The sequence below is a fragment of the Halichoerus grypus genome, chromosome 4, assembly GCF_964656455.1.
Source record: "Halichoerus grypus chromosome 4, mHalGry1.hap1.1, whole genome shotgun sequence".
NCBI lineage: Eukaryota > Metazoa > Chordata > Mammalia > Carnivora > Phocidae > Halichoerus > Halichoerus grypus.
The window spans coordinates 123,278,229-123,294,027 of record NC_135715.1 but is presented as its reverse complement, the minus strand read 5'-3'; the positions used below and the strand labels follow the sequence as shown (position 1 = coordinate 123,294,027).

The following is a 15,799-nucleotide window of genomic DNA, read 5'->3' as shown; positions in this document are numbered from 1 at the left end:
GAACTAAAGGAGAGGACAAAGGTTATGGGTCCCATGGTGGGGCTGCAGCTACACTTTGGTAGGAGGACACAGACTGCAGGAAAGCGTTCACCCACCACACCCCCAAGCAATCTGCTTTTCTAAGCCTCGGGGGCTTAGTGGATGGTTTGACCTTCACAGCAGGCAATTTTTAGCAAAGCTTCCTGGAAGAGATTCCCAGCCTCAGAACTGTGCCTTCAACCAGTGCATGGTGATAAGGCTGGGGAACAAAAACAAAAAACCAGAGAGGCTTCTCTTAACAACTACCATCCCAGCGGGAGGGCCTTTATATAGGGGGTGGGCCAGAGTCTCCCTCCCTCTGGCCCAGTATTTGTTATATGGCCACAACAACAAAAGGTGGCATATTCCCAATGCTTCCCTGTTCCTGATACACTGATATGTGCTTTCCAAACCTCCCCACGATTTAGGAAGACTGAGACCCAGAGAGAGAGGATTAGTTAGGGCAGCACAGAGAAGTTGTGAGGATAACAGGGAGCAGATGGTACAAGTCCAGCTCTTGGAAATGGAACTGAAAAGCCAAAATCTTGGTGGGAAGCACTTGCAGTTCCTAACAAGGGGACTAGCAAGAAGGAGTGACACGATTCCATGATGTAAATTTGGATCTAGAAAATTCTTCCTATAATGGACATGGTAAGATCCATCTGTTTGTTTGCAGCTTGTGTTTAACCTGATGCCAGGCATGGGGTTGGTCCATGGCCGCTGCTTCCAAAATGAATAAACGACCGAACTGCTGTTCTCAAGGATCCGCTGCTCCCTTGAATTAAGGTAACAACAGGTCACTCCTAGTAAAAGAAACCAGCCTGATGGGGCAACCGGGTGGCACAGTCGGTTAAGGGGTTTTGGTTCAGGTCATGATCTCGGGGTCCTGGGATCGAGCCCCACATCGAGCTCTGCGCTCAGCAGCAGGGAGTCTGCTTGAGATTCTCTCTCCTCCCTCTGCCCCTCATGCTTGTGTTCTCTAATAAATAAATAAATCTTAAAAAGAAAAGAAAAGAAAGAAACCAGCCTAAATCACAGTGCTGGACCAGAGAGAAAATGTTTCCTTTTCTAAACAGCACAACAAAACCACTCGTCTTCCAAGTGTGTTGGACGAATGGGTGACACCATCATGAAAACAGCTGTGTCACAGCAAGTCTTCTGTTATGGTAACAGGGTGCACCCACTCCCCATTCCCTCGCTGGGTCTCCCCTGCCCCAGGCTAGCTCCTGGTTACCAGCCTACAAGGGCGGACTGTGCTTGCCTGTCAAACATTTGTGGTTATTGAGGAGAACTGACAGCACAAGCAGAAGCCAAGTACGTGAAAAAGACAGGGCTCAGCGGAGCCGCACGTGGCCCCAGGGGAGAGATGGGCCACAGTGAACTCCACCCCACCCGTGGCTTCTGCAGCCTTCGCGGGCCCACCAGGTACCTGCCAATGGCCCTGGCGTGCTGCACAGAACAAAGGTGGGACCCCTCTCCTGTTAGTCCGAGACACCGCAGCTCCGTGTTCCAGCAGCAGCTCGCAGACCTCCAGCTTGCCTCTTCCGGCAGCGGCAGTCAGGGCTAGAGGAGGGTCACAGGGGAGGGGGAGTCTGTCAGTGTGCGGGGGGGAAAGCGGCCACGAGGCCTCGCATCACCCTCCCACCGACAGGAAGGCGCCTATGCGTCCTCCCCTGCCCCCCTAAACCCGGCTGGGCTCTGTGATAGCTTTGACCAACAGAACACAGAAGAAAGGACGACATGCCAGTGTCTGGGCCAGGTCCTGAGATGGGCAACGTCTGCTCCTCCTCGGAACACTCATTCTTGGAACCCAGCCGACACGGTGGGAGGAAGCCTGAGCAGCCCTGCGGTGACACCCACAGGGAGAGGAATCCAGGCCTGTGGGTGGTTGACAGTCCCAGGAGACGGCCAGCAACAATCCGGCAAGCATGTGCGTGCGCTGTCCTGGTAATGGATCCCCAGAGTCTAGCCACACCAGGTAAAGCAGGCGAGCAGACGTGAGCCATCCCTACCAAGCCCAGTCCACACTGTAGGTTCAGGAGCCACTAGACTTTTGTTTTATGGTTTTATTTTGCTTTTTAGGGTTTTTGTTTGTTTTCTCCCCACAGCAAGAGATACCCAGAATACGGTGCAACACACACACAGAGATCAGTATTTTATCCAGTTCAGCCTCCTCCCTTAAAGGCATAAATTTCAATCAACAAGGACTAGTAATTACTGAGCGAGTCAAGGGCATATCAAGTCGCTCCTGTCTTTATGGAGCTGAGAATCTCTGTAACCAGCCAAGATGCTGGATTAAGAATGTTAAGAAAGCAAGAAAAGGGGATCAGATTGTAGGGGGTCTTGAGTGCTCAGGCGAACAGCCCAGGGAGAATCTGAGCAGTGAGTGGCCTGCTGGTAGCAGTGGTGTTCGGGGGAGGTCAGCCAAGGATAAAACAAAAACAGTATGGAAGGAAAGAGAATACATTGAAAAGGTTCTCATGAGGCCCCACATCAGTGACTGTGCCCCCTCACCCCCCAGGTCGTGATTCCTGACGGGGCGTGGTAAAAAGAGGGGTTCAGTTAGAAGAGGGTCCTCTGCTATGCCTCGTGAATCATCGTCTAGAGGAGAGGACAGTCATCGATTCTGGGGATAATCCCAGGCCAGGACGACAAGCTTCAGTGAGGGAAGGACAGGAAGGGGCTGTGGTGGGACAGTGAGGCCGCAGGAGGGAGCATCTACAAGAGGAAGGAGAGGCTCTATTCCTGCTGCCGGCCTGGGACAACTCTGTTTTTAAATACAGCCTCACACGGACACATTTCCAGCTTCCAGACTAGATCAAGTGTTCCTACAAATCAGTAAGACATCTCAGGATGAAAATCAGGAAAACACGGGACTAGGCCCTTTGCAAAAGGTAAAGTCCAAATGCCAATGAACTCATGAGAAGTACCCAGCCTCAGGAGCAATCCAACTAATCGAGAAATGGATACACTCTCACACCGCTGGTTGAAGACCTACCTATTCCATCACACAGCAGCCCCACTTGGAGACACGTGCCTGGGGACGCTCCGTTAGCATACTGAGGGACGTCCTCAGAGCAGCCGCAAACTGGAAGCCACCGCATGGCTGTCAGTGGTGGGATGCATCGACAAATGACGGTCCAGTTCACCAGGGGAACACCACACAGCAACGACAAACGATATGCAGCTGAAGGCACACAATGCATTGGCCAGTCTCACCAGCTTGTTGCAGTTCAAAGAAACAACACGCAAAAGAACACGCAGGGTGACGTGGTCCTACGGCGCACAGAAACAGAGCCCCACCACAGTAGTGCACCCCCTTTCAGAGGGCGTGTGGGTGGCTCAGCTGTGGACCCCAGGGTCTGTGCCCTGCTCTCCTGGGCCCACGGGAGTCAAGCCTAGGGGAGCCAAGTGCTCACAAGCCCTGCCTTCCACACGCACATCTCCGTCCCTCTGTCCTCCTCAGACCCCGCTCAGGACAGCCAGCCAGCCTGGCCACAGTTCAAGCCCCAGGAGCCACACACGCCCCAGGATGTAAACCTGACGTCTGGGCCTGCTTTCCCTGTGACAAAAAGCAGTTCCTCCGAGAAACAAAGACGTCCCCTCGGGCCGTCCCCGGGGACATAGTGCAGCGGGCCAGTGACTTCACCTCTTCACACAGAGGTGCTCCGCGCCCGTCCCAGGGACCTCACGCGCCGGGGAAGTGAGGAAGGCGGCAGGACTCGTGAGCAAATGTGCCAGGCTGTCCTACCCTCAGGGCCCTGAGGATGTGAAGGTCAGGCTGAGGAAGATGGTGGGGAGAGCAAGCCCTGGCTCTCCTTCCAAACGGGAGTGAGCCCTCACCTCGCTCCTGGCCCAAGTCCCTGAGGCAGGGAATGCGTCACCAGAACAGCTTGTCACTGGGCCATCTCAATAATGCTTTCCTGTCACTGGCCAGAGAATTCCTTACGACTACAAAAAGAGCCACATTTAACAACAGCTGCCGTCTGTATCGCTGACTTTCTCAGGATGGAGATGGGAGTGGAAGGTACCGCGCGGTCTCGAATGCTGGTGCCATCCCTACGTGTGTTACACAAAGAGGCTCACCGCCACTCAACATACAGCGAAACTTGTAAGTAAATTACCAACAAATACCAGAAACAGAACAGTACTTAAATCAGTTTTATATGCTAACGTACAGGGGTAGAGCTGGGGGTTCCCATACGCAGAATGTTTGAAAACCAGTGGCGGAGGTGATCCTGTCTGTATTACGCAGTCTAAGCTAGTGGGTCCTGGGCCTGGCGGTCCCAGGCACACCTGGCACAGTCCGTTCCTGCCGTGACGTTAGTGTTAACGACTGCTTAAGAACACGAGCACGTGTTTACGTGGGTCACCTGGAGGGATCGGACACGATCTGGACAACGAGCCACCCCCTGGACCCCCTGCTCCTCCTCACCCCTCCTCTGGCTGCAGCGGCCCACAGCAGGAACAGCACGAACGAATGAACCCGCACGCACGCCCCAGGCGGGGCCACGGCCGGGGAAGGAGCACACTCGGGGCCCTGGCGCTGGAGGAGGTCCGAAGCAGCGCACTCACAGGCCGTTATCTTGTATTTGGTTAACAAGCTCCATCCCTATTGTAAACGGGGCCTTTGGGTCGGGATGTCTGGCGCCGCTGCTACTGAATCTTTGCGACAGCAGCAGGGCAGATATGACAGCCCGGCACTAGAAACAGGGCCGCGTGCTCTATGGAGGGGCCAGAGAAGCCCGAAGCCTGAGCCGTGAGCAGCGGCCGTGAGTGGCACCCCGGGCCTGGCCATGGGCTGGCCTCCCTTCTCTTCCTCTGCAGCCAGACTGCTGCGTGTTCACTGAGCGACCTCCTTCTGAGATGAGAAAGCACCAAGGAGCGCAGGCTGAAAGAGAGGGTCGGCCGAGTCAGCTCAGGCCTACCACGGCCCGCGTTCTGCGCCCACAGTCCCAACGACATGCTCTCGTTTTCCAGTGATGCAGACCAGCAGGATCTGCATGTCCCCTTCTCTACTCAGAGCGAATAGTTTTGGCCTCATCCCTCAAAACCCCTGAGGCTAGCTAGAGTGCACCTCAAGCTCCAGCAGCCGCAGACTGAAGGACCCCGTCTTCGGAAACAAGCAAGACTGAAGAATAGTCCACCACAGGCTTAAACAAACACCATCAGGCAAGACCCTGCCCAGGCATGCTGGCTCTGCTGCTGGAAAGGCTGACCTCCGAGCTGACCACAACTCGGATGAGGGTCAGTGCACTCGGTCTGGCCAGAGAAAGGAAGCAGGGAGGGCAGGAGCTGCGGGCGCCTGGCAGAGGGCCAATGCCTGTCTTCTGGCCAACGAAATTCGGAAACAAAGGCAAAAAAAGACCTGGCACGAAACGGAGACTCTAAAAATCAATGTGAACACATGGCACTTTCTAGGACTCAAATTGGACACAATTTCGTTTACTCACAAATTCCTTAACAAGATGGCATTTTTCTAATTAAGTTCCCACGAAAGCATATATCCTCTGACGATCCTGAATAATTGTACCTCAGCAATACCATCCTGTCTTCAGAGCATGAGATCTGTCACGGCAGAGGTTCATGTTAAGAAAACCCAATTTACTCTCAATAATATGAATTTATTGAAGACATCAGATATGGTTCTTTGTAAACTGGATCATTTGCAGGAACCTTTGACACACTAAAGTTCTCTGGGCAAAGGTCTGACCTACAAAAACTCCACTGTCAACTTGCCAGAACTCAGTCATTCTGTAAACAGGGCTGTTTATAACATTTTATGGCAGATCTGTCCCTTAAATACACAGGTGCAGGCTCGAGGGTTTGAACAATGGATAATTATCCCCCTTCCCCCCCTGCCTCAGATGCTTCTGCTCCTAATTTAGAGACTTTGAGAGAAGGGTGACAGGTCAGTGCACACAGAGGTGGTTCCCACTTCCAGAAAGCGACCTTTTCATACATTCATCACACACTGAGTACCCACACCGCCCTCACAGGCCAGAGGCGGGCACATTAGCAGAGTCTACACCTGCGGAGAGGTTGTCCTGCCGGCCGAGATGGCTGAGAGCGTGACATGGACAAACTGGCTCTGCTTCGCTTGCACACTTATGTTTATTGGTGCACTTTATTTCCTAATATACTAGCGTTTCCACCTTTTATATAAATGAGTGGAAGATTAAAAAGAGGAAACTGCCAACATTAGTAATGAGCAGGATTCTCATAAATGCAACTCTAGCTGCAACCAAGATGGAAACCATTAGATGTGCCAAAGGCAGCGATGTTTGAACCTCAACTAGAGGCGCGCTGGACAAACCCCACTCAACAGTAAGGGAGAAGAACAAAAGTAAAGAGTGCACACGCAATGCTGGAAAATCCTCAGCTATTTTATCTAAAAGGTAAACTGCAATTAGGAATTTTATGATTTTAAAAAAACTTTTTGGGAATGGCAGCCCCTCTCCCTTGATCTCCAACAACAGACGGGTTAAGTTGTTCAGGGGGAGGCTGCCCCCCACCCCCCACCACTGCTGTGTTTGGCTTTGCTGTCTTCTGAGTCTGGGCTGGCCGAAAGCCTGGCCCCCAAAGTCCACGGCCTGAATGAAAGCAGCACTAAGCCCCAAACAAAAGCTAGGCAACGCCCCCTGCTCCACCTTCCAGGAATGGAGGGAAGAGTTATAAAAGCCAAATCTCCCGGCCTTGCTTTGTCGGGCACTTGCTTCCATCATTGAGGGGGACGAGAGGGCTTCTGTTCAAAAGAAGAACAACTTCCCAATAGCTATAAATTCTTCATCTCCACAGAGGCCAGGCAGTTATTTGATCTAATCCTCAACAAGGTAAAGCGTAAAACGAAACACGAGAAAGATTACTTTTACTGAAAAATACCACTGCATTGGGAGATGAACCCCTGAGAAGGCTCCAGCCCCCCCAGCCTTGCACAAAGCCCTCCTGCTGGGTGGGCTCGGGGCCCTTAGGAGCGGGCAGCCAGCACTGCCCAAATGCTCCATGAGTCTCCTAAGTCGTTGCTGGGAACACCATCCTTGTTCAGTCCCTGCTTCGTGTTCTCCGTTTGGCACAAGTCCCCCAGGAGGGCCTGTGGCAGCCAGGATGGAGGGGAGGGCATCTGTGTAACCAGGCAACAGGTGGCAACTGAGCATCACATAAAACGCGGACTCCCCACCACATGGTCCCGGCTTCCAGTGAGCTACCTATGGAGGTGAAAACAAGGCAGGAACCAAATCTGAGGAACCAGGACACTCCTGACATGTTACAAGTTCTGTACAAACACACTGTCAGTCTCTGTGTGAGGATTAAAACATGAACCTCAAATGGCCAAGGAATTCAATAAGGAAATAAAATGTACAACTGCCACGAAACAGGACTTCACATGTAACCAAAATCCATTTCCGTCCCTCATACCTGCAAAATAATCGCAAACTAAGATTTTATCACTTAAACATCTGTTTCAACAATCTACCAAGACAAAATGTCTACATAGGTAACATTAGATATTAACAATCAGTTTATCACAACCGTGGCAGCATGCTGTATCTGCTGAACACTTACAACGGCCAAGCTCTGGGCAAAATACTGTGGGTGAACTTTTATTTAATCTTGACAAGAATCCTTTGAATGAGATGATTGTTATGTACATTTTATTGAGGTGAAGGAATTGTTACATGATTTGCCCTGAACCCAGAGCCAATCACGGTCAGGAATTAAACCCAAACAGTCGAATGAACCTGGATCCATGCTCTCAGTAGAAATAGGGAGATCCTGACATATATTAATATTCTACTATGACACCTATAAAATGCTTCCTACATTGACACTTCATGGCCCTTTAAATGCATACATTCATTTAATACACAACTAACTTCTATGAGGCAAGTATCACTCACCCCGTATTACAGATGAGGAAAATAAGGCCCAGAGAAGTTAAACCAATTTGCCTGAGGTCACACAGCTAGTGGGAGGCAGAGATAGGATATGAAGTCCAAGATCTGAACTCCTCTGCTATTGCCTCCAGAAAGTCTCCTTTAAAAAATATCCAACTAACCAAGCAGACTATGAATGTTGTTTTGGAACAAGAGTACCAGAAAACACTTTTCTTCTGAAGAACTGTTAAGCTTTCTCCCACAGACAAAAAGAATAATCTACAATGACTATGTTTCCTTCAAACTCTGGTCACATGGCATCCTAAGGCCAAAACTGGAGCAGGAATACTGTGCTGCTTCCTCTGTCCTATTCCTGACTTTAGTTTTTTCCTATTCTTTCATGTATTATTTCAAATAAGCCTCTTCAAACCCCTTGAGGAATAATGTGTACTATAAATAACATAAATTCAATTTAAGAACAATTTCCTAAAACATGGACAACATAAATCACATTTCATACAGACTTTGTTCTAAAAAATCTATCAGAACACAGCTTTTAAGAGCTGTCACTTCTAAAGTGTGCTTAGAATGCTCACATTTTCCAATAGATCCTCTTACACACCAAATTATTTAAAGCATGTATAATGTGTGGTTTTGCTCTCCTTAAGGGGCTGGCCATGCAGGGAAGATAGTTATGTGCAAGACTCCATGCAAGGGGTCAGGGTTAAAGGGGGCATTTCCACAGAACCTTTTTTTTTTTTTTTAAGATTTTATTTATTTGAGAGAGAGAGAGAGAGAGAGAAAGCATGAGTGGGGGGAAGGGCAGAGCAAGAGGGAGAAGCAGACTCCCTGTTGAGCGGAGAGCCCGAAGCGGGGCTCGATGCCAGGACCCTGAGATCACAACCTGAGCCAAAACCAAGAGCCAGATGCTTAACCGACTGAGTTGCCCAGACGCCCCTCCACAGAACCATTCTATACAAGTTCACATTCAGCCTAGAAGGAAGGAAGCAAGGAAGGAAGGATCCAAACATTTCAATAAGAATTTGAAAGAAACAATTAGGACTTTTCTGTGGAAGTGCAGATGAACCACGTATCCTTCGCGGAGTGAAAGAACGAGCAGCAGTGTAGGTACAGATGCTCTAAGCTACCTAAATGCAGAGGAGTACAAGTTTCTAATGCTGAAAAGCAGAAGTTTGTTGCGGTTTTTTAATGAACAGTAAGGAACTACTCACAGGAAGGATGGACTCTATGCACAGCAAAAGCAACATTTTACAAGTGATGAACAGAATTACGGTAAGTGGTCAAGCTTCCGGTTCATTTGCACCTGAGCTGCACGGTGTGGGTTTTCAGCACATCCCACTCCCTGCCCCCCACCTGCAGGCACACACAGGTAGCTGATTTCTGCTGTCCTATCAGCAGACAGGAATGGCTCTCCACAGTGTACCCATGCCAGGGGCAAACCCCAGGGGTCTGCCAGAGCAGGAAGAAGACAGGGTACAGACAAACCCAGCCCCCTTAGTTCTTACCCCCAAATCTCTACTTTAGGGTGGCTGTCATGCCCATCTCCCTCCTTCCAGAGCCTGGGTTAGCCCCTCCTCCAGGGTCCTACATTACCGGGCTTTGTCCTTCCCCTTATAGGGTCCTAGCTTATCCCATCCCTCCCCCCCTCCCTTGAGGGTCCTGAGCTACTCCCTCTCCCATACCCTCCAGGATCCTGATTACCACACTCATCCTGGGTTATTCCCTCCCCACACCCTCTAGGGTCCTGGGTTACCCCTCTGCCATGCTTTTAGGCCAAAAACTATCAAGAACTTCTACCTTCATTTGGACTGACAAAATCTGAATTTCCACTAATTTTATGCACTTTCTCAAACACTAGCAGAGAAAAGAATGCCTTGACAAGGATTTCCCCAACAACAGCTTGGTGAGATTCTGAGGACCTCCAAAAATGGAGTATCCTAGGTGTACAACAGCAAGTCACTTCACTTTTCTAAGCAGGATACGTTTAGAGAAGTCCTTAATACAAACTCTCCACATGCCCCAACAAGCAATAGACAAACGCTTTTTCCTTCCAGCCTCTCACCTGAAAATCTGCTCTGAGATGTCCATACATACAAGAATGCCAAACTCAATCCCGTAAGTTTTAAATTTACTTTTAGACTGTTACCAAGTGGTAGCCCCCCTCTCTCTAAAAACTGTCAAGTAAAATCTGAATGAACAAAGGGTCATTTTTTAATTAAGATTTTATTTATTATTTATTTGTCAGAGGGAGAGAGAGCGCATGCGCACAAGCAGGGGGAGCAGCAGAGGCAGAGGGAGAAGGAGAGGCAGGCTCCTCGCTGAGCAGGGAGCCCGATGCGGGACTCGATCCCAGGACCCTGGGATCATGACCTGAGCCGAAGGCAGACACTTAACTGACTGAGCCACCCAGGCGTCCCACAAAGGGTCATTTTTAAACCAACAATAAGGCATCCTGTTCCCTGGGGTGTATGCACCTTATTCTGGGGCAGCCTTGAGTGTGATAAGCTCAGCCATCCATGGCCTGGGTCCACCTGTGATTCAGAGCTGAAGGTCACTCCACCTCTGGGAGGGCAGGCAGAGGCACAGAGTGGGAAATTAAAGCAGTTCCAGGGAGATAAGACGGCAGCTTTGAAAACATCAAGGATGCAGTACAACTCATTACCCAGCTTCATGGTCCAGTAGGGAAATAGGTGTGAGTACTTCCTCCCCCTAAACCAGCCTGGAAACGCCCCGGCTGACAGGGCTAGATCTCAGGTTCAAGTTCCAGAGGCAGTCGGGTCCTACCCTGCCACTCCCCTGTTTGTGCACACACTCTGTCTCTCTCTGTGTCAAATAAATAAATAAAATCTTAAAAAAAAAAAAAACCATAGTATTTACAATGACTAAACTTCCTTAGAAAGTATTTACCAACAGTATTTTACCAACTGAAATAGCCTGAGCAACAGAAGAGAACACTGGACAGGAAGGATTTCAGCCAGACTTCTAACTTCCCCTGACAGGGCATCCCCTTGCAGAAATCAAGGAAGGGGAGCCAGGGAGCAGTCTGCTGGGCACGGAGCCCGGGGCCTCAGGCCTGTGGACAGGCCAGCTAGAAAGCAGTGAGAAGGGTTTCCAGTGTGAGCGCACAGCACATGTGGGGTGAGCAGTCGAGCCGGCGGTGCAGGCAGGAGGGGGACATTAGGACGTTATGGACACAGGGATGGGCTGGCACCCGCGCTCTGGGCTACCGGTCACGCCCACACCACGTCTGGTGGCTACTAGCTGTCTTCCCCAAGATGCGAGCCAGCAGCCAGCTCCACCCTCAGCCCATGTGCGGCGCCAACTCTGACAAGAGTTTCTAAGCCAGCCTGGAATCCAGCAGGACACGACCTGTGCAATGACAGACACAAAGAAACCGCCAGATTGGGGCCTTATGAGCAACAGGATCCTTCCCTCTCCCACTCCAACAACGAACTGTCTCCCAAATTATTCTGCAAGGTTAATGTCACCTACCCTAAAACCATATGGCCTTGTTTTCTATAAACCAGCTTGTGCCCTGAGCCAACACCCAAGTGACAAGCACCAGTTGAGGCCAGTGGCTCGTGGCTAGCAGGCTGGAGAGCACAGAGTGCACTTCCAACACCACAGAAAGTCCTGTGGGACAACAGTTGCCATTCACACAGGGGAGCACAAGAGACCGGGAAGTGTCTGCCCTCTTCAAGCCCACAATCTGGGGAAAACGACCTTTGATCAAATGCACAACATCAACAACCAAATGTATAAATGGTTAACTGCAAAGTGACCCAGCGGAGTCAGGGGTAGGGAAGGCTCTGTGGCAAGACAGGCACGTTTGCACATAAAATGACAAAGGCTGAAATAGCAGGGCCTCTGGTTCCCTACAAAGTAAGAGGCATTCTGACCCAAAACTCAAAGAGCAGGCTCACAGGCTCGAGCGTTGCCTGCGGCTGGGAAACGCAGCTCCTCTGACAATTTGCACCAGCATGAGGTCACCAGTCAGGCATCTCCAACCATTTCAGTTTGGGCTAATTTACAACAAACACAGATATGGAAAGAGTAACTCAGTTAGGTTGGGACTTCGTGGGAGCCAGCACAATTACTTGTCACGACTGAGGAATGCCTGAAACGGAGAGAACACAACCATCTGACGGGTTCCTGTCATGTTGTGTCATGTTCCAGGCTGCCCCGGAAGCAAGCACGGGCCGGAGATTGTCTGGCCACGTCTGTGAACGTCACAGAGCAGAGGCTCAGCCCCGCACCAGCAGCTCCCTCCTCAGTGCCTCTGTGTTCTCTGACAGGCCCCACCACCTCTCCACAGAGGGCAGGTGCGAAAGAGCTACCAGACTCCAGAGCAGGTTTTCAGGGGCTGGACTCTAAACATCAACCAGACATGAGAAGCAAATGGGCCCAGATGCGGGTGAAAGGGAAACTTACATACATGAAGCTCTCTGTTCTTAAAACCAGTAGACGTCCTGTAAGTTTTCTAAAAGCTGTAGGTTTGCAGCAATAAACCCCCAAATTAAAGTTACTATTTTAGATGAATGTCTTTAAAATCTATTATACTTTCAACCTAAGAGAGGAACCATCCCCTTTTGTGATGACATCTGGTGACTCCAGGTCATCAGCGGGAAGATGCCCAGGGTACAGAAGGCACATGGCTGTCCCTACTCCCACCCACCCCACAGGGACTGGCCCGAGTGACCAGGGAACCTCCACAGGGCTGCTGTTCCCTGGGCTCCCCCCTTTCCGGCTGTCAGCTGTCATCACGGACGACCTGCGGCTTCTAATCAGCAACAGGCACGAAAACGACACTTCTGCAATATAAAGGAGATACACAAGGCACGTAAGGGCCTCTCCCGGCAAAAAAGCGGGGGAGGATTGTGCGCACAGATTTAGCTCCCCCACTTCTGGAATGTGGCCGTGAGCGCAGAGAAGGGCAGGTAGCTGCCCTGTACAAACAGGGCAGCATCGCCGCACAGAGAAAGGATGGGAAGGTGAGCCAAACACAGACCAAGGAGACCCTGCCCGGTTACCGCATCAGCGGGTATTTTAAAGCCAAGCTGGCCATCGCTAAACATATACTGAGCAGACCCATATTAACTTCTACAAAGGTTCAAAAAGAAATACCGAACTGCTTTATCCATATGCTTCCAGGTATTCTGTCATCTTCCCACACCCCTGACAGGACCGCTTGCGGGATCCCACCCTCAAGCCGTGGCTGGAGACCGACAAGCTCCATTCTAGAGTGCTTGAGACACAAAGCACCACTGACCACACTCAGGAATGAGGACCAAACAAAACCATGAAGCGAAACAACTGCTTTTACTTCCAAGGTCCCCAGCAAACAGAAACAGTGCCCACGGTGGGGCAGTCCTCACAGGGATTCCGACCTTCTGGCTCAGCACAAAGCCAAGTCATGCGCTGACCCGGTGGGTGCCTCACTGCTAGGCACAATACAGTGTGGATGTGGAGGGACACTTCGCTTTTGCCAAATTACAGAGCAGCCTAAACGGGTGGAGGAAAGGCTCCAAGGAATACAGGACACTATTTAAATCTGTAACATTTAGCCCAAGCATGATCAAACCCCATCTGGGTCCTGCCTTCTCCCCGGACCCAGGGCCCACGCCACCTCCTCCCGAGGTACCACAGACTAGCTTTGTAAGCCACGCCCGTGGCAGCAGCCCCAGAGAGAGGGCACCAGGAGGCTCGGAAGTGCAGACCTGTACTCCCTGCTGGGCAACTGAGGCTCTTCCCGAGTGTGAGTTAGCTGATCAACGCTACACACTAGCATTTGGCTGGTTAAGAACTAATTCAGAAGCATTTGGAAATACTTCTGTGCAGGTAGAAACTGAACTCAGACACAGGCATACCTTGTTTTAGGGTACTAACTTTATTGCACTTCACAGATACTGTGTTTTTTACAAATTGAAAGTCTGTGGCAACCTTTCAATCCCAATAGCGGTTGCTTACTCCGTGTCTTTGTGTCACGTTTTGGTAATTCTTGCAATATTTAAACTTTTTCATTACTATATTTGTTATGATGATCTCTGATCAGTGATTATGACTCACTGAAAGCTTAGATGACAGTTTTTCTTTTACAAAAATTTTTTAATTGAGGTATGTATATTTTTTAAAGACGTAACGCTACTACACACTTAGCAGGCTACAGTATAGGGTGAACATTTATATGGACTGGGAGACCCAAAAATTCATTTGACTCTCTTTATTGTGTTATTTGCTTTATTGTGGTGGTCTGGAGCTGAACCTGTAATATCTCCAAGGTATGCCACAAAACACAGCCTGGAAATGCATTTTAACACTCTTGGTTACACCTATTCAATAGCAACTCATCACCTGAAGTCTTGTCTTTTGAATCCCAAAACAGTCAAGTGGAAAATTTCAAAGCAGCATTATCTGTATTAATCTGACAAGTAACCAACTCAGATCTTCATTACAATGTACTCACCTCAGGCTTCCCTCCCACACTGCAGTTAAACATGCATACCCCACAACAGTGGAAAGGGATTTGGTAGCTTGTAGTCAGGATTTTAAGTGTGCCCCCACCCCGAGGCTGGAGTCCTGCTCTCATTCTGCAAGGCTGGCTGCAGCCTTCCTTGCCCAGTACCTTTGATTTATCTGAATACGAGGCTGGAAGTTCCCACTCTGCTCAGACTGCATCGTTCATAGAAGATCAGGTTGGTTCGGATACGGAAGACTCCACCAAGCAGAAACTACCATCTTATTTCGGTATTTCTAGCTGAGATTCATCAGATGTTGCAAGGAACTGCTAGTCTAATTCAAAATGATTTTATTTGCTTCAAGAAAAGTTTTTACTACTCATTTGGGAAGTTTTAAAAGCTCTACACTTCAAATGCCTTGTGATAAAATAATAGGACTACGTGCATCCCAAGTCATTTTTAAAACAATTTAGGCCAAAATGGGAGCTAAACCATCAAGAAAGCCGGCCCAGACCACAAGCAGGGGAACCATAATTACCTGTTTCTCCCCACAGTGCATCATTGCCATTGACGTCTATTTCGTGTTCCTTCTCCAGCCCCAGCAAGCACTGGACCACCTGTCAGAAGTGGCAAGGTGACTTAATGAGTTCTCAGAGCCATATGTGCTTATTATATCCCATGTATCAAAGGAGAGAGGGTGTTGTTTTTGTAACCATGATTATCTCATGCTGCACAAGGAGACAAAATATAATGAAAACTGTTTTCAAGCATAATTCATATGCTATTCACATTTTCACTTTGAGAAGAATGAAAAAAAAAAAAAAACTCAGTAAATTTCAGCAACATTGTTCAGGATGACTAGGTACTCAGAATTCTAATGAATTCCAACATGACCCAAATATGCCAGCCTAATCAACAAAGGACACGGGAGATCATACAAAGTGCAGTTTCTGCATAAATCGCCAGGAGATGGTGAATCTGTTTTTTTCACAAAGACAGGAAACAAAGCAAGATATACCTTTTCAATAAAATAAAATAAATAATATCATCCAGATGATTTTTCTACTGACAATAATCTTCCCCTTTCCCCTAGTTCGTTTCCCTTCTCCCTTATCAAACAGCGCTTTGGATCACAAGTATGGAGGCAGGAGTGCTGGCTCGTGGGGAAACGGCAGCATGTGAGCCCCAAGCCAGTGTTCACCCCGTGCAACAGCACCAGGAGGAGATCATCACGAGGCCCTTTTTCCCTTCTCCCAATCCACACCCTTTGTGGTAGGCTGCATCATGGCCTCAAATATGTCCACATCCTCATCCTGGAAACCTGTGAATGTTACCTTATAGGACAAGAGGGAATCTGCAGATGTGATTATGAATCTTGACATGAGATGATTATCCTCAATTATCCAGGTGTACATCTCACATACACCTGAC

The 15,799-nt window shown here is 49.4% G+C and overlaps 1 protein-coding gene across 12 annotated transcripts in view; it reads right to left on the bottom strand.

Moving 5' to 3' along the window:
* Window positions 1-15,799, bottom strand: part of TANC1 (tetratricopeptide repeat, ankyrin repeat and coiled-coil containing 1) — a 229,362-nt gene that overhangs the window by 12,313 nt on the left and 201,250 nt on the right. For all 12 annotated transcript variants that reach the window (XM_078070837.1, XM_078070841.1, XM_078070839.1 and 9 more), the window contains 2 exons: window positions 14,907-14,985; window positions 1,448-1,581 (listed from right to left, as the gene is read on the bottom strand). In XM_078070837.1, the coding sequence (XP_077926963.1) occupies window positions 1,448-1,581; window positions 14,907-14,985 (213 nt within the window). The remainder of the gene's footprint in view (window positions 1-1,447; window positions 1,582-14,906; window positions 14,986-15,799) is intronic.